This window comes from Phycodurus eques, chromosome 6, assembly GCF_024500275.1.
Source record: "Phycodurus eques isolate BA_2022a chromosome 6, UOR_Pequ_1.1, whole genome shotgun sequence".
Taxonomy (NCBI): domain Eukaryota; kingdom Metazoa; phylum Chordata; class Actinopteri; order Syngnathiformes; family Syngnathidae; genus Phycodurus; species Phycodurus eques.
Window position 1 is genome coordinate 28445808 of NC_084530.1, and position 25846 is coordinate 28471653.

At 43.3% G+C, this 25846-nt stretch overlaps 1 protein-coding gene across 5 annotated transcripts in view; it reads left to right on the top strand.

Moving 5' to 3' along the window:
* The window catches only part of LOC133403929 (phospholipid phosphatase-related protein type 5-like), a 48032-nt gene extending 27416 nt beyond the window's left edge, over positions 1-20616 (top strand). For 4 of the 5 annotated variants that reach the window (XM_061679365.1, XM_061679366.1, XM_061679364.1 and 1 more), the window contains 6 exons: positions 1674-1862; positions 15703-15823; positions 17643-17893; positions 18621-18797; positions 18884-19020; positions 19419-20616. In XM_061679365.1, the coding sequence (XP_061535349.1) occupies positions 1674-1862; positions 15703-15823; positions 17643-17893; positions 18621-18797; positions 18884-19020; positions 19419-19521 (978 nt within the window). In that variant the 3' untranslated portion in view covers positions 19522-20616. Of the gene's footprint in view, positions 1-1583; positions 1863-15702; positions 15824-17642; positions 17894-18620; positions 18798-18883; positions 19021-19418 lie in introns of those variants that run through there. The other variant, XM_061679368.1, reaches the window with a different exon arrangement.
* Positions 20617-25846: the final 5230 nt, after the last annotated feature.

Below are 25846 nucleotides of genomic sequence, written 5' to 3' on the forward strand. Positions count from 1 at the left end.
TGAACAGACGATGTTTATTTCAAGATATGAGAAAAGAGAGACCGGTACAGTGGTTCCCTGAGATACCAGTGACCCGAATTACGAGATTTTAGAGATACAAGCCGTCATTCGGCCGATTTTCTTTTATTTGGACTTGAGATGTGAGCGCTTCATGGTGCAAGAAACGGCACTTTGGGAACTAGTGAACAATTCTTCAGAAAAATAGACTTTAAGCTGTTTAATGCCACTCCCAGTTGAAGATTACTACAAAACTAGGATCATTTACACATTGTGTATTGAAAGCAACGGTAACGCTAACACATTATGGGAAACAATGCTCACTGGCACATATTCTTTATCCTCTACGAAAAATGTAGTAGAAGAAGAAGTACTATTCTTTGTTTGTGCCTGCGTGACTGTTATACTGCCTGCCGGTGGCCAAGGCAGGCACACCAGAAGGAGGAGCACAATGAAATGAATAGCAGCATCAAATCAAACTGTTTAATTTTGAGTTACGAGCGTGCTCACGGAACGAATTAAACTTGTAATTCACCGTTTTAATAATAAAATACTCATTCAATATTCGTAATTACTTGAATTTAATTATCAAGCAATTATTCAATTAAAATGCTGACATGTATTGTCAGATATTGTTTGTTTTACTTTTTAATCTTATTATTTACAATGAATCAACTCACCGATAATTTGATAAGATGAACAAATATGATACATACAGTTACCAATTTTAGGGGGACGCTTAGCCACATAAATGTAAAAAAAATGAAATAAAAATAAACAAATGGAACAGGACTTGCTAATATAAATGCATGTGTGACGCATGGGCATTATCTCGCAGTACATTATGTTCATTGAATATGTATTCATGGTATAAGGTCAGTGTTTCTCGACCTATTGCTCTTGTAGCTAACGCTACTTTTGCAGATTATGAACAGGCAGACAAATCTGCACGTACGAAATTTGAACACTTGTCTGTGTGCAGGAATTGGTGTGCTGCTAAGAATTGGAGTGCCAATGAATATTTAGCACATCTTGTTTTGCTTGTGCCGAATTGTGAGTTTTCCATGTTCTGCATTCTCTTATGTCAGTCTTGATTTTATGCGTTGTGACTAAAAATGTCATATTTCATACTTGAGGGCATGTGCGTTTTCATAATGTGGAGCTGGTCTTTTCTCAAAGCAGGGTACAAGCGCGGCGTAATAATAGGTTGGCTTACGCCAAAAGGTCACGTAAGCGTGTCACCCGGCCGACCCTTTGCCGAAAGACGCTTTCCGTCTGCGTCTTCCTTCGTCGCTGCTCTAATTCACGCCATCTGTGCCTCATCCCCCTCTTCCTCTCCTGTCCTCCTCCTCTCCCAAAAAGTGTTTTCTCCTCCTCGCGCATGTGTTTCTCTGGCCGCTCACGCCGCTGAAGGCATCTATCGCTCGCTCTGCGGCTCTCATCGCCGCTCGTCGATACGTACTTCTCCTGATTTGTCTCCCACCGTCTTCCTCGCTCGCTCACTCCCGCCCCCCTCCTCCTCTCCCCTCGCTTATCTCGCCACGCACCCTTGATTCATTTGACACATCACGGATGAATCCGTCATTTTTGCTCGGTTGAGGATTTTAAGGGTGTATGTTTCACTTTTTGAGCGGCTCCGACCCTTAAAGCTGGGACCCAATATGTTTTATTTCCAGCTGGTCATCATGGCAGGGACCGTGTTGTTGGCGTACTACTTTGAGTACACGGACACCTTCCCCGTGCACATCCAGGGCTTCTTCTGCTTCGACAAAGCGTACTCCAAGCCGTACCCGGGACCTGAGGACTACAGCAAGGCGCCGCCCGTCCTCGTCTACTCCCTCGTTACCGCCATCCCCACTGTGACGGTGAGTCAGTAACCATCAATAAAGATGCGACGCTTCCACAGGTGTTCAAAATGTATGAGACGCGCACACACGCACACATACATAGTTCCCCTGGTGCACATGGCACTCGTGGTTTGAAAGAGGAGAGATGTGTGTAGGTGTGTGTCCTCGTGGTCTCGCTTGTCTGTTTGTGTGTGCATGCGTGCCGTGACATAACCATGGCAACCGGCACTAAATTTGTCCTCCACAGCGCCGTCCGAGAAAATTCCCAGTGTGCATGCAGAGTTTCTGTTCACGGCTTTATCACAGAATTAGAAAAAAAAAACTTGAATTGTTCTGTTTTTTCTCCCCCCCCCCCCCCCCCCACTGTGACTTACTGAAAACTTGAAAATGACTACATCGGAGCCTCCAAAGTCAAACTCAATCCGTTCTGTGACACTCGGCCACCTTCCATTTTGTCTGGCGGAACTTTAACCCTCGTGCATCAACTGGACATATTCAGGCTTTGCTTGTGTTTACGTGTATCATATCATATTTGCATAAATACATGCATTGAACTTTAGTCTCAAGACACCAGCCATGACGAAAACAAAATCTGAGCAATTTGGGCTTCAAAACAATCATGTCAGCAAACCATTCATAATCGTTAGTGTAGCATACACAGGAAGTCAGCTATAATGTTTTCCTGTTTGGTCACGTGACATTCCACATATAGCGGATTGTTCGACAATATTAAGCAGAGCTTATCTAGTCTTCCATTAAGATGTTAAAAACACTCTGATAATGGACTACATGCCTCATTATTAGGCACAAAGCGTCACACAAGTAACCATCCGATCATTTTCTGTTACCGCCTTTTCGACCTTTTGATCACAAGTTGACAAGCCCATGGCACCTAGCCAGTCAGTGGTTAATTAGCGGCTAACCTAGCAAACTACATTTCCAGTGGGTGGCGCTTTTCGTCAAACATCAGTCAAACGAAGATTGAAATCAAAGTCCTTCGTTGACAAAAAGTCGGTCAAATCGTGGTTCCGGTTGAGAGTTCTATCAAACCAGAGGGACGCTGGCCAGTCTTTACGACTTTAACGAGTCTGCTTGTTTTTATGCTCATCTTCATCTCTTTTATGTCTTTTTCGTACTTTATATATGTACTCAGTGCTCTCTGTGCAATCTGTGTACTCGGTATTTACACAGGGGCCCCTAGTGTTTGGACTGAGGCGACATTTTAATGTTCCTGTAAAGTGAAAGTAAATGTCTTGTAAATTCGACAAGCCAAATTTGAATAATTAAAAAAAAAAAAAAAGAAGAAAAAAAAAAAATCACCAAGTAGTGAAGTATATGAAATGAGGCTTCAAAATCGTGAGGAATCTAGCCGTTGTTTTCTGTCAACTGTCAATCAAACACCCTTACATCTAGCATCTTTCTTATGCCTGCACATCCCGACATGTTTGGGCCGTGAAAATATATCCGTTTGAAGTCTCCGGTGGCTGGAATAGATCCCACCGGGTCGTCGCGGGGCTTTCCGTGCCACAACAAGAGGCGGTAGCCACCAGGTAGCTCGTGGGCTAACGGGCTTCTGGATGCCGAAGACCAGCGGAGGGGTCGTCCAATACGCCTCCTCGCTCGGTGTTGTTTAGGTGTGTGGGTCCACATAACAGAGACGCTTGAGGGAAAGTTCACCGTTTAATAAACACGACGACACATTCAGCCTGTGGCTTACATTACAAGACAAAAATTACTGCTAAAAAAAAAAAATTCCTGTTCCACAATGCCTTACGTTCCAACATATTACTGAAGCCCGAATAACACAAAATACATTTGAGCCTTGAGCCTTTTTTCACTATTTACAACTGTTCTGTCTCTATCCCCCTGCGGACAGCGGGCAATTACTGTCACAGTGCAAAAAGCCAAATGCAACGCACGCATGCGGACTTAACCCTTCGATGCTGGCTGAAATAAGGTCGAGTGAGGTGATATTGACAACATTTTTATAGCTAATTGAAGGCATATTTTTTCCTGCAAATATTGCCGTCTAACAAGTGAGGGTGGACTATATTGATTAATCATAACAGAATTGTCCTTTCTTGGTCATGCCTTTTACTGTCGTAATTCATGTATTTGTTTGCAAGCAATGAATCACTAGAAAATATACACGTTCAATCAATACTCAATTAAAAATGAATCCAAAGTGTAGTTACACTTTCTTGGCTAAGCGCAGGCATATTATTAATAATGAAACATCTGCACATCCTCATCAAGGCTGTCTCCATGTCTGCCGTGTCCCCGTGGGCTTGTTGTCTCTTTGATGTCCTACAGTAAAGTGGCGTTACGACACGGTTGCCTCTGCGTGACATAACGGCACATTACACACACGCGCTCGGGCAGGCGTGCGCATGCACACACAAACGCACAGACTTCCACGTACACACACACACACACACACGCTCTCAAACAGATCACGCGCAAGTGAGCCTACTCATTTCGCTTGGCGCTGTACTTGGTAAAGTAAAGCATTGCTATCAAAGCTGTATGCACAAAAGTCTTGGGACACACCTATTAAATACATTGGGCCCATTCAGTCAAGCTAGCATAGTTTCCTGTTACATTTTGGACAATTCTATGCGTCTGACTTTGCGTGGGAACAGTTCCGGGAAGGCCCTTTACTGCAAGTGCTTGACTGGAGCGCTGACCTCAACCCCATCGAACACCTTTTGGGATGAACAGAGACTGTGAGTTCGGCATTATTTCAGCCATTTTCTTCCTGGAGGAATAACAACCACGTCCCAATACTTTTGTCCATGGCTTTTTTAAGTTGATCGTTAGTCAGTTAGCACAATGAGCGTCAAAGTGCTTTGTCACAGGAATGACACTAAGCACAAAGCCCTCCTGTCATCTGTGTCACTCCCCCTTTTGTTTACATTTAAGATCGCAGTTTAGGCTTTGCTGAAATGTCCTGAATAGTTTTGGAACACACAGATGGCAAGTTTGACGGCGTGTTTATGTGAGCCGAGCTTGCAGTCGATTAGCGGGGGGAGAGGGGAGGGGGGGGGGACGCTGCAGGCGCGAGGCTATGTGAGGTTCTCAGAGTGGGAGCGGAGTGGCATGATTTTGCCTGGAGTGTGAAGTGTTTATTTATTTTTTATTTTTTTTCTCTCTCTCAAAGTCAGAGCATCTGTGTTCACTCTTGGTTCAGGAAAAAAGCGCACCATCCCACAAGTCTGTGTGTTCAAACATTGGGAGGTGTGTGTGTGTGGGGGGGGGGGGGGGGGGGGAGGTTTCACTTCTCTCTCAAATCTGACTCAGACTTTGTTACGAACAGCATAAGGACATATTCCTCCACTGACATCAACCAACTTCATCTTCAAAATTGCCCTCACTGGTGAGCCCTCCCGTACACCCACGTGCAGGGTGAACATACAGATAGATGTTCGTGCCAATCATTTGCGCTTTGTAATAATAATAAAATCATCATTTTAACTGTCAGCAAGGCTGTTGCGTGTTGAGATGATTACATTCAGACAGATATCGGTCGATGTATCCATCCATTTTCTCATTTGGGTCAGGGGTGAACTGGAGCCTGTCCCAGCTGATTTAGGTTGAGAGGCGAGGTACACCCGGGGGCCGATTGCCAGCCAATCACAGGGCACATATAGATAAATAACCGTTCACACTTATGTTGAATTTAGAGCCTTGAATGAAGCTAACATGCTCGTTTTTAGAATGTGTGGGAGGAAGCCGGAGTAACTGGAGACAACCCATGCAAGCACGCAATTTTCTTCTGTATTCATGAATATGATTTGTTTTCTCTGAATTGTTGAGGTCCGAAGGGTGAGAGCGCAGGAGGGGAAATACCTGTATGCATGTGATATTTCTTTGTCGTAATTGTTGATTAAACTGCTTATAAAAGAGAAGTTATATTAAAAAAAAAAAAAAAAAAATGATCACAAAAAAAGACGCATAGTAACGCACATTTTTGAGTGACACGGTCCGAGAGGTCAGCATAATTTAGCTGTCAGATGACATCCTTAGATTTCCACTTTATGAAGATTTATGACTTTATCATCCTGCATGTACTGTAATGTTAAATGCGAAACAACCAATGAAAACTGTCTACAATGCCAGATTGACAATAGACTATCTACATTTGGAGGCAGTACTTCTTTCAAACACTGTTATTATTTTCACCATTCAACAATAAATGCATGACTTAGATGGCATGTGGAAATGTATTTTACCTTGCTATACGCATCGTTACAAGATGAGAGGGACATGAACAGCTCGTTTATCTTTTTCATCCTAGCAATAAGCCATTGTTAGATACAGTATACACGCAGCATAAAAATGTCAAACATGAAACATTCACGCAAAACAGACAGTCGTGCCTGCATGTCTCCAAAAAAAGGACAGCTGTGATGTTCGCACTCGCTAAAAGAAAATCAATGTTTTTAATGACTTTCAGTTGTGGCGATGTATTCTGAAATAATTCAGCATGGATAGAAGTGTCGGCAGCCTTAAAGCTTTGATGACTGATGATGATTAAAAGGATATGGCATCAATCAATTCTGCTTACAGCGGGTCAAGTCAAGTATAGCGCAAATGACCGCTGTTGAGTGCTGACGGGAGGTTTGGGCTTCCCTGCTTGGGCTGCTGCCCCCCGTGACCCGACTCCGGATGAGCGGAAGAAAGCGGACGGATGGAGACTTTTGTGTTGGTATGTGAGGCAGAAAGCGAATGAGGACTTGAGCAAGAGAGGCAAATAGAGGCACTTGTGTGCTACTTGGAAATAATCCTGCAAGTTTCAATGGATCAGTAAAAGGTGAGTGTGTGGGCGGATGTCGCCGCACGTCCTCTCTGCTAGTGAGTCCTCGTCCCATTTGTGTGTGTGTGCGCATGTATTTGAAAAGCAGTCATCAGCATCAAAAAGATGTTTTAAGAGGTAAGCACTATTGGTTGGGATTCCGCTGTTCTATATCGCTGCCGTCGGGCCGAAACCGCCCATGTCCAAATTTTGTCAATGTCATATTTTCGATGTCTGGACTGCCAGTTAGTCGCAGGGCACATGTAGAGACAGACAACCACTCGCTCACACATTCACACTGTCACTGGGTGGGAACTGAACCAGGCCAATGTACTACGACTACGACTACTACTACTACTACTACTACAACACCATTAGTGAGCTATCATGAAAACAATACGCTAAAAAAATCAAGACATGACAGGGCAAAGTTCCCCTAAGTTTATTTGTTGCGGTCTCGGCAAAAGCCCTGATGCATAATGCATCTCCGTGACGGGAGAGATTGTGGCAAATCATGGCGGCAAACCATATCATCCAGACATGCCAGCTTTTATTTAGCGAGAGCTGCGGATGCATGAAAATTGGGCTGTCATATCTTGTAGACCAAGCTGGACGTAAACAATGCTTCATTGTGCTTGGATGCCTCTGTATTTTCTGCCTGAGCCAACCTTAGTGTGGAGTTAAAGAGGGCCACTTGGGGGCTTCGCTCAGTGGCGCAAATTTGCATATACAGTGGAATCGCTAAGGTCGAACAAGCGCACTGGATAAGGAACGAGCCCTGCCGCGTGTAGCGAAAACCAGCAAATAATAGACACCCCAGTAAAAAGGTTTGTAGATGTCACTAGGTGGAGGAAAAACACTACTACTACTTGGAATTTAGGTCATCATACATAATTAATATCAAACATATTAGTGTCGCTTGGAGTCTTTTCTGCTGGTGCGTGTTAGTTTTGGCTGAAACGGAAGTATTCCTGACAAAATCAACATTTTCCTGACAAAATATTCAGGATGCTCTGAAGGGTGATGTTAGGGGTTGACAATTCTGTGTATGGCGAGCGGGGATGAAGACACTCCCGTTAGTATCAGCACGGACATGCGTTGGCTTCTCACAAACCAATTAGTATTTAAAAATAAACGGGGTTTCACGTAGCGTCACAGCGAGGACAAAGGAAAAAGCCCATTTCATTTGCCGTTCAACATCTTCCTGCTCGGGAAACATAGCTGTGCTAGACCGAGCTCCTGCGGACAGACAAAACGATTCCAATTATGAGGCATAGCGATGCTTCAGTGTATCTGCCCCGCGTGATTATAGCTCTTGTCATGCTCCCCGTCTGCTCTGTTGTTATGCTAAATTCAGGTTATTCAGAAAATATTGCGTTTTTTTTCCCCCCTGTCATCTTTGACAAGCGAACCCCCGTACATTCGCCAGGTTCGCATCTTCAAAAGAAAGTGAGGTAGTGGCAATCATCCTCGTCTGTGGCATTCGTCCGTTGATTGCCGTTATCAACAGCTTTGCAACACACCGTCGATGTGCAAAAAAGCACTAGCGCACACACGTGCATATCCGTCCGACGCCCATATGCAAATTGTCCAGACGTTTGCGTGGTGCTAAGCCTCAGGACAATCTTTCATGAATAATGGAGCCCCATGTTGACAGACAGACGAGACTTGGAAGTACTACAGAGTGGAAGACAAGATTTGTGTCTTGTACTGGAACTCATCCTTTTCATTCTTGCCAATGGATTGTTTAGAAGATCACTTCCCATGATGGTCCTCTCCTCGGGATGGTTTAGGAGAGAGGATGAGGTCACATCTTTGTCCAAAAAAAAAAAAAAAAAAAAGGATTAAGGAGATTAATGGAAATTTGTACTTTTTTGAAGTGAATGCGATACTGTGATTTCAACACTGTTGGGAGCAGCTGTGTTATATGAAAGGACACGGACATCATCATGAATCGGAAGACATCTGAATCGGAATCCTCTTTATTTGCCAACACTCAGTGGTCTCAGCACCAGACGCAACAGAACATTCTAGTGGATTCCAAAGCACGTGCATCTCATGTGACACTCTTACGTTATACAGATTCATTTAACACATCGATAAATACTTTTCAGAAAGACAATTCTTGCATAATTTCTACATTAAGAATTCGTTAGATATTTTTTCACCACTCTTGGGCGGAGTCCTTGCATTGGCAAAACTATTACATTTCAACAAGTAAAACAAATCAAATAAATAATGATTTAAAAAAGGGTTGCTCTTGAGCTATTTTTGCTGTTTTCAATACATCTGATTGATAGCTATGTAAAAAATAACTGACCTCGTGGGCACTGAATATCAATTTGTAAAAAAAAATGCACATATATAAAATTAACCATATTTAGACATACAAGTTTTCTGCCCAACAGTGCCGTTATGTATTATTGTAATTTCATGAGATGGTAAATTCTGGATTTTTGTTAGCTGTAAACTATTATCATCAAAATTGTGAACAATAGATGATATATTCCACTCTGTATTTAGTGAATATAATGTATATATAATACAAAGAGTTTCACATGTTGAACAACTGTAATAAATAAAGGTGTCCACGATAGTTATGAAGATGCACCTGTGCACAAGGTATTTATAAAAATCTACCTTAGTGACGATAATACTATTTAGTTTGAGTGACACTGTCAGTGAGGGATCAGTTCAACAGTATCTCTATTTTAGTGGTTTAAGGGTCGATCTCTAGGTTCTAGACGAAGTGATCTTCGGTTGACGCGATTGACCGCCAACGTGCTTGAACAGACGTAGAAACCTAGATGGATGAATTGAAAGATCGTGTCGTCAGCAGTTTTGTCTTTGCGATGGAGCAGTGAATAAGAAAACGACGGCCCGTGGCATGAGGAGAGATCATCACTGCTTCATCCTGTCACTGGCAATCACGCGATACGGAGTCCTAAGAGATGAAGACAGGCCTCATGACGATACGCCCGACCGGCTCGCTGGGCCGTAAGAAAAAACTTCAGCCCATACATGAGAGCCCCCTAATCCGGCAATTCTCTCACAGCACTGCAAGATTAGCTGCTCCCACACGGGTCCAACATAAAACCCTTGATGAAAACACAACCATTTCGAGGAAGTGAAGGATCATTTGAGAAGGAGCGAGAGAAGTTGCAAGGAGAACAGGCAAGGGAGATCAGGAGAAAAGGTGAAGAGGAATGGGGTCATACCTCGTGCTCAACTAATCTTCCCCTTTTCTGAGAGTGGGGAGGGAGTGTATGGAACCGAGACTGAGAAATAAACACTGAAGTAATTACAATGTTTCCACTAGCCTAGTTTTTCTTCCACAAAGAGTCGCAAAGCTGCCCTGGCAAAGTGACTAAAAGCAGGGCGAGACAGATAGGAGATGGAAGAAGAGGATGTGGGTGATGATATTGGAGCTGTAGCTCAATTGTCATGGTTACCACCGGCACCAGTGTGTGAGACCACGCGCATGCGTGTGTTTAAAGACACGAACTGAACTTGCAATGTCCACATAGGATATTTGCAGAAGCTTTGCACCGTCATCTCATACAGGGTTCTTTTCTGCGACTTTCAGTCATTTTTTTCCAACAGTCGTCAACCACGCAAACACGCTAAGAGCTTCCAATGAAACCTGCATTATACAGCCTCAACCCGACCCTAATGCATTTAACACCGAGATACAGAGAGAATTCACCATTTGTGGTGTAAATGGAGGTCTAATTTTAGTGGCATCGCACAACGAGCCCGAGGTGTAAGCAATGATGGGAACGATGTAAACGCTCACGCGTATTTCCACGCTGGCCGCGGAGCCCGAGCGGCTTTTTATACGGTCGGTGTGACGTCAAATCGACAATTACTGCTGCATCCATCGCTCTTGTGGCTGTGTTGCTATGGTAGCAAACACGAGGAAACACTCGTCTTTGCAGTTTATTACTTGTGAGAAGAGACAAAATTGCATAGAGCAAGCATGCCGAATAAAGTGTAAAACTATGTGCCAAACTCTCAGCTCGCATGTTAAGAGGCCCGCTAGAACGTTTGATAAGTAGCGTAGAATTGGTCTGTGCAGCGTGCTTGGGCGAATAAAGGCTCTAGAGAGCGAAACCTACTTTTTAACAGTCACGGTCAGCCATGTGTTACGTTTACGATGCGAGCAACCAAAGTGTTGTTCATTTCACTAACATTTTTACTCAGGGTGCACCATTCACCGCTAGCAAAAGTAGCGATGATTTAACCGTACGACACTAGAAACGGCACCGCTTTTACACCGTATCTGTACCAAAAACACTCTAAAGAGGCATCGATAAAAGCCAAATGCGATAAAGCCTCCGGTGGTTGAAAAATATCCGACCGGATCGTTGTGGGGCTTTCCACGCCGCAGCGGGAGGTGCCAGCCACCTGCTAGCTCACAAGCTAACCGCGGGTCTTCTCAGCCGACGGACGGGCAGCGGGCACATCGGCGGCTTGACCTCCTCGCTTGCTGTTGTTGCGTCCGTGTGTGAGTCCACATGACAGACGCGCTTCAGGGCAAGTCAATTGTTTGTTAAACGCGCGGCGGCACATGACATGAGAAGAAAAATTCTTCATATGTGTTTTCATCAGTACTTTTTCTCTCATCTTATTTTAATATTTTCCTAATCTGATTTCTATGACTCCATACTTTAGGATGATTTTGTCAAAAGAAGTCGATCACGATTAAAAGTTAAAGTAAGACGACCCTTCGAACGCGTTAACTCACTTTCTGTGCTTCACGTCCCGTGTTCGGTTTGGTCCGCCATAAGGAAAACACGCATGCAAAGTTGAGCCTTTGACATGCTGACGTCTCATTTGACCTCATACATGAAAGTGGTTCAAACTCCAACAGTTTCTGCAAATTTCGAGAATATGGTCCGAATTCCAAATTGTCCAACATTGAGAGCTTTCCACTTCAGCGATTACGCCGTAGTATGCTGCCACTGGCTGATTATTTCCTAATTCCAGGAGTTTACTGGTATCTAGGGAGACCCCACGGTGCCAAGGTATGAGAAAAATAAAATTCATTGATGATCTGTACCCTCAGTTGAGTAAACTGTACCCTCAGTTTAGCAAAATGTCTGTAGCTCCGTATACGTATAAGTAAAGTCAATTCTATTTGGATCTTAGATTCTTACTGGTGTGACTTCTGTGACTAAATTGTCATGTCGTGATATAGCCTACATCCCACTTTTTTTTTTTTCAACTCAAACTGAACTGTATATGAAGCCCCAGACATTTGCTAAACTGAGGGCACAGATAAGTAAATTGAGGGAACGGATGACTAAACGTGAGGGTACAGTTTACTTAACTGAGGGTACACATTACTCAATTGAGGGAACAGATTATCAATGAATTTTATTTTTCTCATACCTTGGCACCAGGGGCGCTCCGTAGGGTATCCATAAATTCCGTTTATTTTTTTGGGGCCAATCTTTGGATTGACATCCAAGTTTAAAGGCAGCCTGCTCAGTTGCCACTGTCGCTACAAGTTCCTATTTTAATGAAATGCATGAAAGATGATGAAATCCGCTGGTTTAAATCGTTGTGCAGCTGTCATCCCACTCAGTGACCCATTCACAATAGCCTTTAAATGTATTCAAAGTAGACTTCACAGTCTTCGCAATTGGCACAGCGTATATAATCCTTGATGTGAATTCACCTGGTAGGAGACAGCGAGCTCGACACTTTCCGTTCCGTTCGGGAAATGTGGCACAAGTACCAGAAAAATTGGAGCAGTCAGAAGCAGCCTACATGCAAGACTGTGCGAAATGACATCATTTGAGCCGAACAGATTGGTTTGGAAGGCAGACATTACAAAAGCAGAACAAGAAATCCTGCCTCAAACTCCAAGGTCTTAATCTTTTATAGAGATGTCGGAACAAAGACTTCGTTCCAATACAAACTTAGAGAAGGAAAGCAAAAGGGCTGTCAAGATGTCTCATTTGAGATGGTGATGGAAGTGGGAGCTCGCTGAGTCGGAAACAAGTGACCTTCCGAGTGCGGTACTTGTAAGAAGGGACGAGTATTGACGTGGGGTACGTTTGAATACATGACTGAAGGGGGGGGGGGGGAAGTGGCTCATCGGCGGGGGGTGCCGCTCGCCATCGAACGTGCTCCCTGCAAGCCGTTGTGGTGGAGTAGTAAGTGAGGAGACGTGGCAAGTCGACTTACTGTATTCACTTGACATGGATCGCTGTGAGGCAGACTCTTCCCTGTCCCCTTCCGTCATTTTCACATGTTGCTTTACACGGGGCAGCACATGCAATACGATCTTCCCTTGAAAGGGAAGAATAAATCTGACTCTCAAAGCATTTCAACAGTCTGCAAGTGAGCTACAACACCTATTTCTGTTCTCTCTCCGAGCAACTGCGCACCTCACAGATGGCGACATACAAAAAGGGTTGAGCATCCCAAAAGTGGCGCAAATTCAAGTTCAACACACGTGCCTCGATAGTCCAAGACAACTTTCATCGTAATACGTGACAGCATCAAATCGTGAGCTCGCTGACCAATTGGAAAGGATTACTTTCACAAGGCAGCGAGATAGCACAAGGCGCCGCCAAAGCAACGATAGCAACAATTATACTGGGCTAAATTTAGCCTGAGCACAAAAAGAGCGAAAAGGTGATTGTTTTTTTTCTTCTTATTATTATTTCAGTAAATAACGGAGGATAGCTTCCCACCAAAAAGTAAATTTGGGAACGTCGAACCGGGAAGATGCTGGGTTTCACTTGTGTGCACTTATTATACCATAAAAATGTATTAAGTCCAGCAAAACCTAAAAGTGCCACTAGGTGATAGCATCTTTTCCCTTGCCATTATGGTTAGGTAATTTTACATTTTACTTAATTTCTTTCTTATATCTATTACACAATTGCCTCCTCTGTGGCTGTTAAACCTTCACTAACATTGTAACATTGCGAATGTTACAATGTAACTTAAATTATGGCTTTACAGTTAGTGAAGGTTTAACAGCCACAGTTAATTCATTCCCTTTACATTATTTCTTATGGGAAAAATAGTTTGGACCGATTTTCGGATTTTGTTCAACTTTCTTACAATTTCTACTGCGCTCATTTTTAACATTCGACTGCAATGGTTTTTGTTGATGAACTTTACTGTGAACTCCACACATTTCTTTGGTATTTCAAATGCCGTATCTATTTTTCTTGCCTCGTTTTGCTGCTCTAAATATCGCCACAGCGTACCATAATATATTTATGACGACATCTTATATTACATCGGTTTGTGTGTGCGAAAGCCCCTTGTTGTTGGAAACGTCTCATGCTGTGTGAAGTATACAACTGCGCGCAGACTTTGGATGGGGGTGAGTCATATTACAAGTTCCACCAATAATGTTCCAGTCTTCCATTATTTTCCGCAGTTTGTAATGTCTGCGTCCCAAAAATACAGTTAGTTGGCGTTGGCATAAACGACTACACTTGCACGTTCTTAAAATGGACTTATGAATAATGAAGCCATATTCAGTGGGCAGTTGGTAATGGGATATTTTAGTAGCTTGAAGGTAAAAAAAAAAAAAAAAACACGACATATAATCCAGCTGTCTCATCTTCGGTGCCCACCATTGGGCATTACTGTGTAAATCTTAAACCATAGTCTATTACCTTTTTACAAAATATAACGCTTGTCAATAGTGTAAAAATTGTAAGACGGTTCTTCAAAGCAACTTTTTTCTTATTTTCTCAAGAGTAGGAAAACATCTTTACACCACAACAGACTGCAAAAAAGTGATATTTGGCCACATTAGCAGATGTTATTACTATGTTATTACTAGCTCCTTCCCCACTGCACGAAAGTGATGCGATTTTCCAGCTATTTTGGGAAAACAAGTTAAGCACTGTGAATATTAAGATGTGAAAACAAATGGGGATGAACCGTTTGCACTTTTATTGTATATGTACTTACATTTGAGAACTGTCCAATACCGAGTGCTAATGCTTATTGATACCGATGATGGTTTTCAAAAACACATGCTACAAAAATGTTGGGAACATGGTATAAGACGTAGTCTAAAATAACACTTTTAAAATAGCACTTTTTAATGTCCTTACTGACATTTGAACATCCAACTGCGAGTCTTTCTAACACATTTCACTTAAATGTAGCCTGTAACACAAGGCGTTTCAGTTATGTGCTGTCTTAGTCAGAACAATAGAGGCACTGTGTAAAAACTACATAAGAGACAGAAGAGAACGTAGAGTTTGGCGTTTATGCCGGAGCCTCATCGTTCTCAGTGAAACCTTCATTAGCGGCTCTTTCCTGTACGAGACCCGCGGCGGCGGCCGTCTGTCCGTCACGCCGCTGCACACGTTTGAGCTACGTGCGGCGCATTAGCATCCGCCGCCGCTGCAGGCCGTGAGTCATGCATTTTGTATGGGACGGTAACCTACATCTACCCGTGCTGCTGACTCGGCTTACGCGCTTGCTCAGTTGGATTTATCGCCTCGTCAAAAATGGATCGATATGCCGCGGGGTGGGTTCCTTCTGGAATTCATTGAATGGACATATATCCCCTCACAATAGTTCAATTTTAATGGTGATTGAATTGGGAGAAAAGGTTTAATGTATTCATTATTGTTTTTCCATTTGTTGACCTAGAGCACAGAGGCACGGAAACCTACAGAGAGCATTTGAACATTTGACAAAGAACTTTTAGAAGTATTTTATGATTGCCTCACAGGTTTGAAACTCGGGTCGGGTCTTCCAGTGTGGCGTTTGTTCTACTCGCGCTTGTCCGAGCGATTGCTCGTCGAAATCAGGTAACGTATTTCGGATTACGAGGATGCGAGTTTGGCGTTCCTCGAGCTGCCAAATGGCGAGGCGAAGCAAAAGCAGGCCAGGCCAAGGCAACATGCAGCATCATCGCTGGCAGGCGGGGGGGGGGGGAGGAACACTCATGAATAATTTTGACGTGCGCTACATTCAAGTGACGGAAAAGCCAGAGAGGGTCATCGGCGCTTAAACGCACACTTTTATCTCCATTTGATTGACATTCTCTCCCTTGCTGTTCTGTCCCAGATTCTGATTGGAGAGGTGACAAGTTTCTTTGTCAAGTCAGAGGGAGCTCAGGAGAAGACCATCGTGACCGCAGACTGCTGCTATTTCAACCCGCTCCTCCGCAGGATCGTACGCTTTCTGGGTCAGTCTTCTTTTTTTTTGGCAGATAAGAACCGCCTCTTTTGTTGAACTCAGGAGAGGTTTCCATCCTTTTTTTTTTTTTCGGGGCCGAAACTGAAAGTCATGCAGTTTGTGGACAAGTCAAAAACAGCCTTTGTTTTCATTTTTTGGGGCGGATCTTTCCTCATATTTACACTCACCATACACTTCATTAGGTACACCTGCACGACCTCATGAGATCTGGATCCAAACTTCCACCTTTACAAAGAGTTTGGACTAGATTTTGACTTAATGACCTATTTAAAAGAGTTTCTTAATTCATATTCAAAGGAAGAGCAAAGTTTCTCTGAATGTTATGAACAGTTTTTACAAATATACAGTGTCGTATTTAGCCGGATAACGCTGCCAGGAGAAGGCTTTACGATGTTCATCTTGCCAGAGCTTACGTCATGTTGTACTTCTTTGGACAGCAAATGATCTGCTTAGATTGGGTGCAGCCGAGTAGCGCGCTCCATTTTGTCTCAGTTAATTCCACACGCTTCACAGAGTTCTTAATGATCATTTCATTGGGCGATTTTTATAATGCTGATTTTGTTTTGACTGACGCTGCCGCGGAGGTATTCCGTTACAAAAATATATGTTTATTGTTGTGGTTTTGGGCCAGGTGTTTTTCTAATGCATTGTCTCTCCCTATAAGGTAGCTGAAATATTAGCATCACCATGATGATGTATTTAATGCTGAAACATAGTTTTTATACAGTACATGTATAATAATAATCAAGGAAGGGTAGTTTATCGCAGGCTAATGCTGTTAGCTCATGTTAATCTATGCCGCCCCAGGCTAATTTGGCTGACACTGGGAGACACTCGAAAGTGGCTCTGGATCTTCACCCAGCCTAGTTGTGGCACAAAACACATTAGAATTATATATTTAATGGTGAAATGTAATTAATAGTTAATAAATAGTATGTATTTTTTCTAAAAAAATAAATAAAATAAAATAAAAATCATACTTATAAATACTACAATTATAGTTATTGATGTATATTCCTGGACAGAAAAACTAGTTTTAGTGGTGGAATTAATTTCTGACCGACTCAAACACTTTGAAATTCCTCATTCGGGTTAAAAGCGCTGAAACGTGAGCACTCGCTGAAATCCAAAGAGCCTGCATTGAAGCGCTTCATGATGCGGCATGCTTTCTTCTTGGTTCTGACAAGAATAATACCGTGGCTCTCAACCGGTGTCGTCCTGGGACCAGCATTAGCCAACTGTTGCTCAGTAGCTAGTTAATAATAATCATTTTGGAAAAAAATCATTCAAAAATAGCCTTTGAAAACATGTACTGCATGTCATATTTCTAAACGTAACTAAAACTACTTTTTTTAACCGCTGAAGTTGAATTTCATCCCCCCATAAAAAAACCCATAAAAAAAGTACTTTCTACAAACATACAGTAATAACATAATTGAATACAATGCACATTCATGCATATATATGCATGAATATTATGAGATATATTTGAGGTGTTTTTTGCAGAGGATAAAGAATACATTCCAGGTGACTATTGTTCTATTGTCTCCACGTGTTGCCGCCCCGCCTGTGTTCAAACGTCCATCGCTTATAACACCGGGACATTGATGCTAATTCCGTTAGCACGTCCGTGGTGTTTTACATTGTGCGTTCGCATTGAGCATCGAAACTGTGAATCAAAGCCGACTGACTGGTGTAGCTAATGATATGATGAATTATAGGCTGCCAATCACAAATCCGCATGTAACCAACCTTGCAGGGAATTGTTCGACGTCAGTGACGTATTCCTCTATCTCATGCGCACGCAGGCGTCTACTCCTTCGGCCTCTTCACGACCACCATCTTCGCCAACGCGGGTCAAGTGGTGACGGGCAACCAGACGCCTCATTTCCTGAGCGCCTGCAAGCCCAACTACACGGCGCTGGGCTGCCAGTCTTCGCTGCAGTACATCACGGAGCAACGCGCCTGCACGGGGAACCCTTTCTTGGTGGCGTCCGCGCGCAAGTCATTCCCCTCCAAAGATGCGGCGCTCAGCTTTTACTCGGCCATCTATACTGTGGTAGCTAAAGATTTCTTCATCAAGCCATTTCTCATAGATTGTGTCCTCAATCAGGTGGCGGGGAAGCTGGAGTCTATCCCGGTTTACTTTCGATGACAGACGGGGCGCACCCTGGACTGGTTGCCGGCCCACTGCAGTAAAGGAGACATTTTATGAATTTCTTTCACATTTTAAAACAGTTCCCAAGTGTCTTAGTTACGTGTCCTCGACATGCTTTGGGCAAAATCCCCCACGCTACGATGATGTAGCGGACCCCCGGACATTTGCGGTTCAACGTTGGCGTATTTGTGTCACCTCTCGGGCTTTATATCTTTTCAGAATTGCTTTCAAATGCCCTCCTTGGCTTTTTATGGTCCATGTTTCGTAGCTTCTCCGCCCCGTTTTAAGGAAGTACATCATGTGCTGTTCACGTTTGGGCTTTAACCGTCAAGGTCCGCACACATCCTGAAAATGGTCCAGCCGAAATGTGCTTCGCTTCATGAATAGCCAACAAACTTCTTAATTACCCTTGTGTGCAAGAATGGCTTCCTAACGAGCGGCAAGTCGATTCCACCCGAACAGAGTCGCAATACTGCTGATAACAAGTGAAGTGTTAAAACTGCCCCGGTTTGTATTTTATTACTTGGCCTTATTTGGCAGGAGGTGTTACATCCAGTGTCAGCCTTTGACAAGCGCGCCCTCTTGTGGCAATAAATCTCGCTTCCTTCTGTGCGTCTTTCCATTCCAGATGTATGTGACCCTGGTTTTCCGCACTAAGGGCACCCGTCTGACCAAGCCGACTCTGTGCCTGGTGCTGCTGTCGCTGGCCGTGCTGGTGGGCGTGGTGAGGGTGACGGAGCACAGGAACCACTGGAGCGACGTCCTGGCCGGGTTCATCACCGGTGGAGCCATCGCCGCCTTCTTGGTGAGAGGAAGATTGGCGGAATGCCCGGCCCCCACCACCCCCTCTTGGTCTCTAATGTCCTCTTTTCTTTTTCTTTTTCGCGTCAGGTGTCTTGCGTGATCAACAATTTCCGGCCGGCCCAAACAGCGACCCCGAACCCTCTGCGTCCGGCGCCGCAACCTTCGGAGACGCCGGCCGGGATTCCTCTGCTGAGTCTGCCTCGTGTTGAGAGTCCACTCGAAAAGTTAAGTGGCCTTCAGGTAAGGGGTGGGTGAAGAATTGTTTTAGTTATAATACCATTTTTTATTTCATGAATCCATAAGAGTAGATTAATAGGGGAGAGCAGGGTGAAATGCCCCCATAAGGAAAGTGTCCATAAATCATTTGAATATCAACATAATACTTCCACAAGACGTGTTCCTGAGTAAACACATTTGAAGGTTTCATTAAATCACACAAGACTGCAATTTGGTTGTTAGAAAAGAAGTCAGCTGGGATTGGCTCCAGCTGAGCAGCGACGCTGTCCAAAATGGGTGTCGGAGGCGAGGCATTTCTTTATTCAAGCCGCTCGGTTGGGGCGCGGCGTCTGTTCGGCGTTTGCCAAATGAGATCGTACCATTTTACGCTCTTCTTCTGCTTTAGGCTCCAGGGCTACCATATTCTGAGATCACATGACCCTCGGCCCATCCCGCACCCCGCCCCCGCGCGCCACCCCTTGCGGAGGTGCCTCACCAGCTCGGTCTAGACCGGCCTGACGACGGCGCCACCCAGCCATGCCCCGCCCACCGCGGCGCCCGGCTTCCTCTCCGCCGGGTGAAGTCCACGCAGGTGTGAAGGCCCGCGGCGGGAACGGCGGCGCGAGCTCGTTTGCCGGCCCGCCGAGGCGACCGACCGACCGGCCGGCTTCTGTCTTGTTCGTCCCCCCCTCTCCTCTCTCGGGAGCGAAAGAGCCGAGGAAAGGCTCGTTAAAGCCAGCTGCGTCGAAGCAATACACCACCTCCCTGTCCGCTCGCCCCCGCCGACACTCCGCAACGAGATTAACACTCGTTGGCTGCCGCCGATCAAACACTCTGATCATCCAAACTTGGCGGAGCAGACGCTTTGCGGACCGGGGGGAGAAGCCTCGTAAGACCGCTGGAGATGTTTTTTTATGTTGTCGTTTGTTTTTGACGCTCAGGACAATTCAGAGATGTTTATATGTCCACAAATACGCATCGCAAAGATGCTTTCTATCCTCTAAAGCAGCGTTTCCCAACATTTGTTGTTGTTTTGATCAGCGAGACGTTTTTTGCAGGTCTGTTTTACCTTCTTGCCCTCTCGTGGAAGAGCGTTTCATCATTCTGCCTGTCGCTATACACCGGCGGAATAGAAAGGCAGACGAACAAAGGGAAATCATTTGTAGCTCATAAGGGTTATCGGTCGATTAATATTTACAACTATATCATGAATAAATGTACTTTTGTTTTGGTCCCTTAAAGCTGACGACAATAAAGGTGTGAATTACAGGCAGAACATGTGACTGTTTTACAATACTTTGTCCTTTAGTATTTGTTTTACTTTACAACAACAGAGAGAAAAAGCTGCGAAAATAGACAAATACATTGGCAGAGTTTTCTTTGTTTGAATTATTGTTTGAATATCATTAGCCTTGTATTATGTTGTAATATGATCATGTATTCAACGAAAAACTTGGTGGGGAAAACAAATTGAAAAGGGCTAATATCGGCCAATTAGATCGGCCGCACGAGCAATTGGTCAGGCCTCGGTAGAGTTGCACGAGAGCGGCTCGGCGACCTGGGCAAAATATGTTTTTAAAAAATTCCTACGCGACTAAATCACAGCTTTTGCAATGTACACGATAAATGGGAAGAATCTTCGGCGCGACTGACTTCGTGATCGCGCCATTCTCAAATCAATGTGGAAATGATTCTGCTCATGTTTTCTTCTTTCTGTTCTGCGGGAATTGAACTCACTACTCGTCACTGTTTCTTGCGAAATAGTTGCTATGGGGATCGTACACGTCGGCAATTAGAGCAACCCGATTGCTATGTTTGCAGCTCGTCAGCTAGCAATGAGGGATACATATTGGTAACATTACTTTCTTTGAAACGGGTCATATTCGGGTCAAAATGTAAGGGTTTACATGCTAGTTATGTTTAATTGATGTTAGGATTATGTTGAGTTCTTGGAAAGATTTCTCCCCCTGGAATGTGGGGGGGGGGGGGGGGGGGGGCTACTTTTCGAAATAAGGTACAAAGTGTGTGGCGGTTTATTAAAACAAGATCGGATTTGTGGACCAAGTATGGAAGACAGACTCCAGATTGCGGGATTAAGTATGGACGACATTTCGGTTTTTGCGTGGCACAAGACGTTTATGGCGTCAAAGACGGTGTGCGATAAAGGGCGGGATGACAAAGCAACAAATACTTCAATATCTACGATTTACTTGAACTCAGTTTCACATTCATTGGCTTTTGTAATACCTTTGGTTCAACTGTAAAGAGACTTTATGGACACTGTGCACAAGTGTGATTTCTTGTCAACTCTCCGAACTTCACAGCTGTTTTCTCATCAATGAAATGTCATGCCGCCGGTCAGAAAAAAAGAAAAGAGAGAACATTTGGACAACCCGGCCTTTCCCACAGAGATCCTACAAAATGAACCGCATCAGAGTCATAAGAGTAACCGCCGTGACATCTGTCATTTATCCGCTTTTGCCTTCGACAAACAACGTACTCGTTTTTGTTATTGTGTTGTGCACTGAGTGATGTGAGAGAAGGGACACTTTCTGTACACGCCACCAAATGTTAGCTACTAACATATGTCACTATGTTATATTTGGATGCTGTCGGAAAACAAGAGAGAAAAAAAACACCAATTCAACAAAGCAGAAGAGTCCACTTGCCTCAATTCAACCTTGACCTCTCGACCTCTATGACTGAGCATCTTCACCGACATAAAGAAACAAAGCACAGTGGTAGTTTTTATTCATGTTGTGACAGTAAGTTTCAAAAAGACTTTGACAATGATGCTGTTAGGCTAACAAAATATATTTTCATGTGTGTGTTTCCTGATGTTTCTCTTTTGAGACTTTTTGGAGGGTGGATGATGTTTTTTTTGTTTGTTTTTTTTCTCTCTCTCTCTTTTCAGATCTCTTTATTGATGTGCCGTTCATTTTGTCGCGGCTTAATTCCAGAATATCGGAGCCAGCGGCTCGGCTCGGACCGGCGCCTAACACGGAAGAATTTTGTACAGTAAATTCAATGTTTTCTTACGCCTCACACGATACGCTTATATGATTACGTTTAATGTGTGGGACAAATGTTAAGATTACAAAAGCCCTGGGAATGTAAAATGAATCTCAGCACCCCTAAATTGATGTCCTTTTAAACAACCCCAATAAGTGTAAAAGCATACAGTACTTGCTTGAAATGGAATATTTTAACAAGAAAAACTACAGCACCCCACCATTGCCTCAAAAATGGTTTGCGCCAAACTTTATGAGAGTTCCTGAAGCAGCCCTAAACTAAACCACCCCCGTCCACCAACAGCAAGAAAAAATATATATTATATAATATTATACCTCACACATTATCTGCATTCAACTGTTTCAGTTGGAATTTTTCGAACAAAAAAAAGAAAAATGTGTGTGTGTGTGGGGGGGGGGGGGGGGGGGTGTGACTCAATAATGTCCAAATTATGTTCTTTTCATGTTTTGTATTTAGCAAAATAAACCGCAATTACCACACCACAAATGTTGTCGCTTCAAATGATGTAAAAGACTCACACGATATTATCTTAACGCACGAAGGGGATTTTAAAAATGATAATAACAATGCTCAGTTATTGGTTGAGACTGTCACAGGTTTGAGTTTTTTTCCCAAATGTGTTTGTTATCTCGTTTTTAACCTTGCTTGCAGTAACGGAAATATTCCAAACTGCATTTGTATCGGCTCACAATAGATTGTCTGTAATAAAGTTAATAATATTAACAATCTATTCTTCTCAGCAGTGAGGCACGCTCTGTTCTCCTCGACAGACGTCAAATCCTTCTTTTTCTTTTCAAGTCATGTAGAAGCTTCTGGAATGCAATTTCTCTTTTAAACTGCGCTGTAAGCTTCAGCTTTACAGATGCCATGTCCGGTGCGGAGGCGGCTTCGGTTTGGTTTTTCCTTTACTGAGGTAAAGGGAGGTGTTTATTTTGAGCGATACTGTTTTTTTTTTTTTGTTTTTTTTTTTGCTTGTTTATTTTTACACTGATGCTCAAAATTGGCGTGCTGTATGTTATGGCATTACAAAAGTAGTGTTTATGCTATAGTTAGTAGGACAGGGGCATGCTTACATTTTTATAATAATCGGCTGATATAGGTTCCAGCTCACCCGAAACCCGAATGAGCTCAAGTGTTATAGAATTTAAAAAAAACAACCAAACAGATGAGCTGATATGTTTTTCCTGTGGGGGAAAAAATGTAGGTGTCTATTTGAGGTATGGCATTTATTTTTACAAGTGTATGACGCAATCGGCACGTTAGGTAGAATTATACAGTATTACAATCGCTGTCTTGCATGGCATAGTTGTAAAGTGACAGCAGCGTGGCAGTATACTAGTTAGCATGTGCGCACAGAGCCACTAGGTGGTGCTCAAGCAGGTGGCCTTTTGTCCTGGATGAAGAAAATGCCCTTTTTTGCTGCAGCCCCCCCCCCCCCCGCCCCCCATTCATCAATATTTATACGAAATAAATTAGCCTCTCTGAATTGTACATGTGCTCCCACCTTACCCGAAGCCCCTTTCCTTCTCCTTCCAAAAACCTGCCATTTGGACAGGGGTGTGTTGACTTTTTAGAGCCACTCTAGCCTCCCTTCACCTCCTTTGTTAATCGTTGCGTAACTGGCTGTGTTGATTTAGTTAACAAAATTAAATGTGCAAGTAAAATACAGACAACAACTGTATGAATAATTTTGGTGATGGGTGTCTTTTTTGGGATTTGAGCGCCTGCCCCCAGAAATGTCTGTGCACGTGCCTGTTAGCTCGATGATAGTCATCATTTTAATGTATGAAAAATAACATGTTCGCATGCAATTGTGTCATGTTTTGTACTGCTTGGTGGTTTATTGCCAGTCTTAGTGGCCAGTATAAATGCTCAACCACTTTATCAGGCAATGTGTAGGGAGTAACTTCAACCAGCAGGGGGCAGTGTTCAACACCAAACGGTACAAAAAACAGACACTTGAGTCCAACTCAGCCGCACTCAAAAATAAAAAATAAAAAGCAAACAGAACATTAGGATTTAAGAAACAAAAAAAGGACATCTGTGTCAAAGGCAGAAAATGATATTTTTTTCAGAAAGATCCACCAGTGACCTTCGGTGACCCACTTCCGGCCTTTTTTCACCACGCTAATAAATGCAACACGATGGCACAATTACTTACAAATGTAACGAAAGCCCCCACTTCCACCTCTCTTTGTGTTGTGTTTGTCACTCTTGTAAACGACAACACACACACACACACTAACACAGAACACTGTGCACTCCCCCGACAACATTATCTGTTCCGGAAATTGCTTCTCAAGCACAGCCGGAGCCCCATTAGAAAAGAAGAGCTCTGTGCTGTAACCTTTTTAAAAAGCCATTAGTGATGCACCTGCTTCTCTCTCTCTCTCTCTCTCTCTATTTGTGCGTCCTATTTGTCTCTCTTGTTAACATTGACACACAACACCAAATTTCTCCATCCTGATTGCCACTTGCACTTCCCAATCTAGCGAGCAACCACAACAACAAGTCCCATTTGACATGGGCGCATCGTCATTATCATCATTTGACTTTATAAGCTACACTTAGGAACTTTTTTTTTTTTTTCTTCATTCCCATTCCATCCACTCCGCAGAGTTTTGAAATGATTGACTTTTAATGCTAGAGTTAAGTCAAATTTGGGCCGCCCGAGCACTCAGTTTACATTTTATAAAGTAATATTTGTGGCTTTTTAAGCGAAAAGCAGCTGTGCCTTGACTTACAAGTGAGCTACGTGCCGTCGTTCGGATGTTCTTGTTGTTGTTGTTGCTTTGACTCGTGAGCAAAAAGTTTGCGATACAAGCAGCAAACTAACTTTTGGCAATTCTTCAAAAAAAATATATATATTTTTAATGGGCTTTAAACTGTTGAATGTCACTCCCAGTTGAAGTTTACTGTCTAATTCAACATTAAACGGGCAAAATGACACATTGTGTTTTTAAAACAACCACATGGCTTTGGCAAAACGCCATAGACGGGCTAATGAATAAAGTCGTCTCCGTGGTGTTATAATTTTTTTTAAAGCAATGGATATTGGAACACAAGCAGTGGAGCAACACGTGTAGACAGATAATATAACAATACTCACGCGCATACATCCTTTATACTCTGCGACGAACTACTCACATCACTGTGGCTTACTGAGGAGTTACCGTCTCGATCGATATCCGTACGTCTGTATTGTTCTGCCCCCCGGGTGGCCAAGGAGCAGCACAATACCCGTTGAATTGTGGTAAAAACTGTTAACATTCTAATTGATGATGTCAATACACTTTTTTTTTTTTTTTTTTTTTTTATCTCAGTACAATATGATACAGCGCAATGTTCGTGATTAAAAAACACATTCCAAAATGTTGTGTTGGTTTTTGGGGGCGGAGGGGCCGGAATGGATTAATGGCACTTCCATCCATTGCAATGAGGAAGGATTATTTGAGCTGTGAGTGTTTGGAGTTATGAGCGTGCCGATTGAACAAATGAATCTCATATCTCAAGGCACCGCTGTCTTCGTGTCTTTTAAAGCGACGCTAAGTAATATTTTTCATTCTTTTTACGGCTTTTACATTTGCAACGTTGTTATTGGGACTTTTCAAGCAACATGAAGTAAGATTTTTGTCCCACTGCGCTGTATTCACATTTGCATCCACTTTCAAAACAACAGTATCAAAATGTTTCCCTCTTACATTTGTGATCTTTGTGACTTTTAAAGCTGCAGTAAGTAATATTTGTCTCCTCTTACACCACACTTACGTTGATAGTTCTGAATTTGAAAGCATTAGTAAG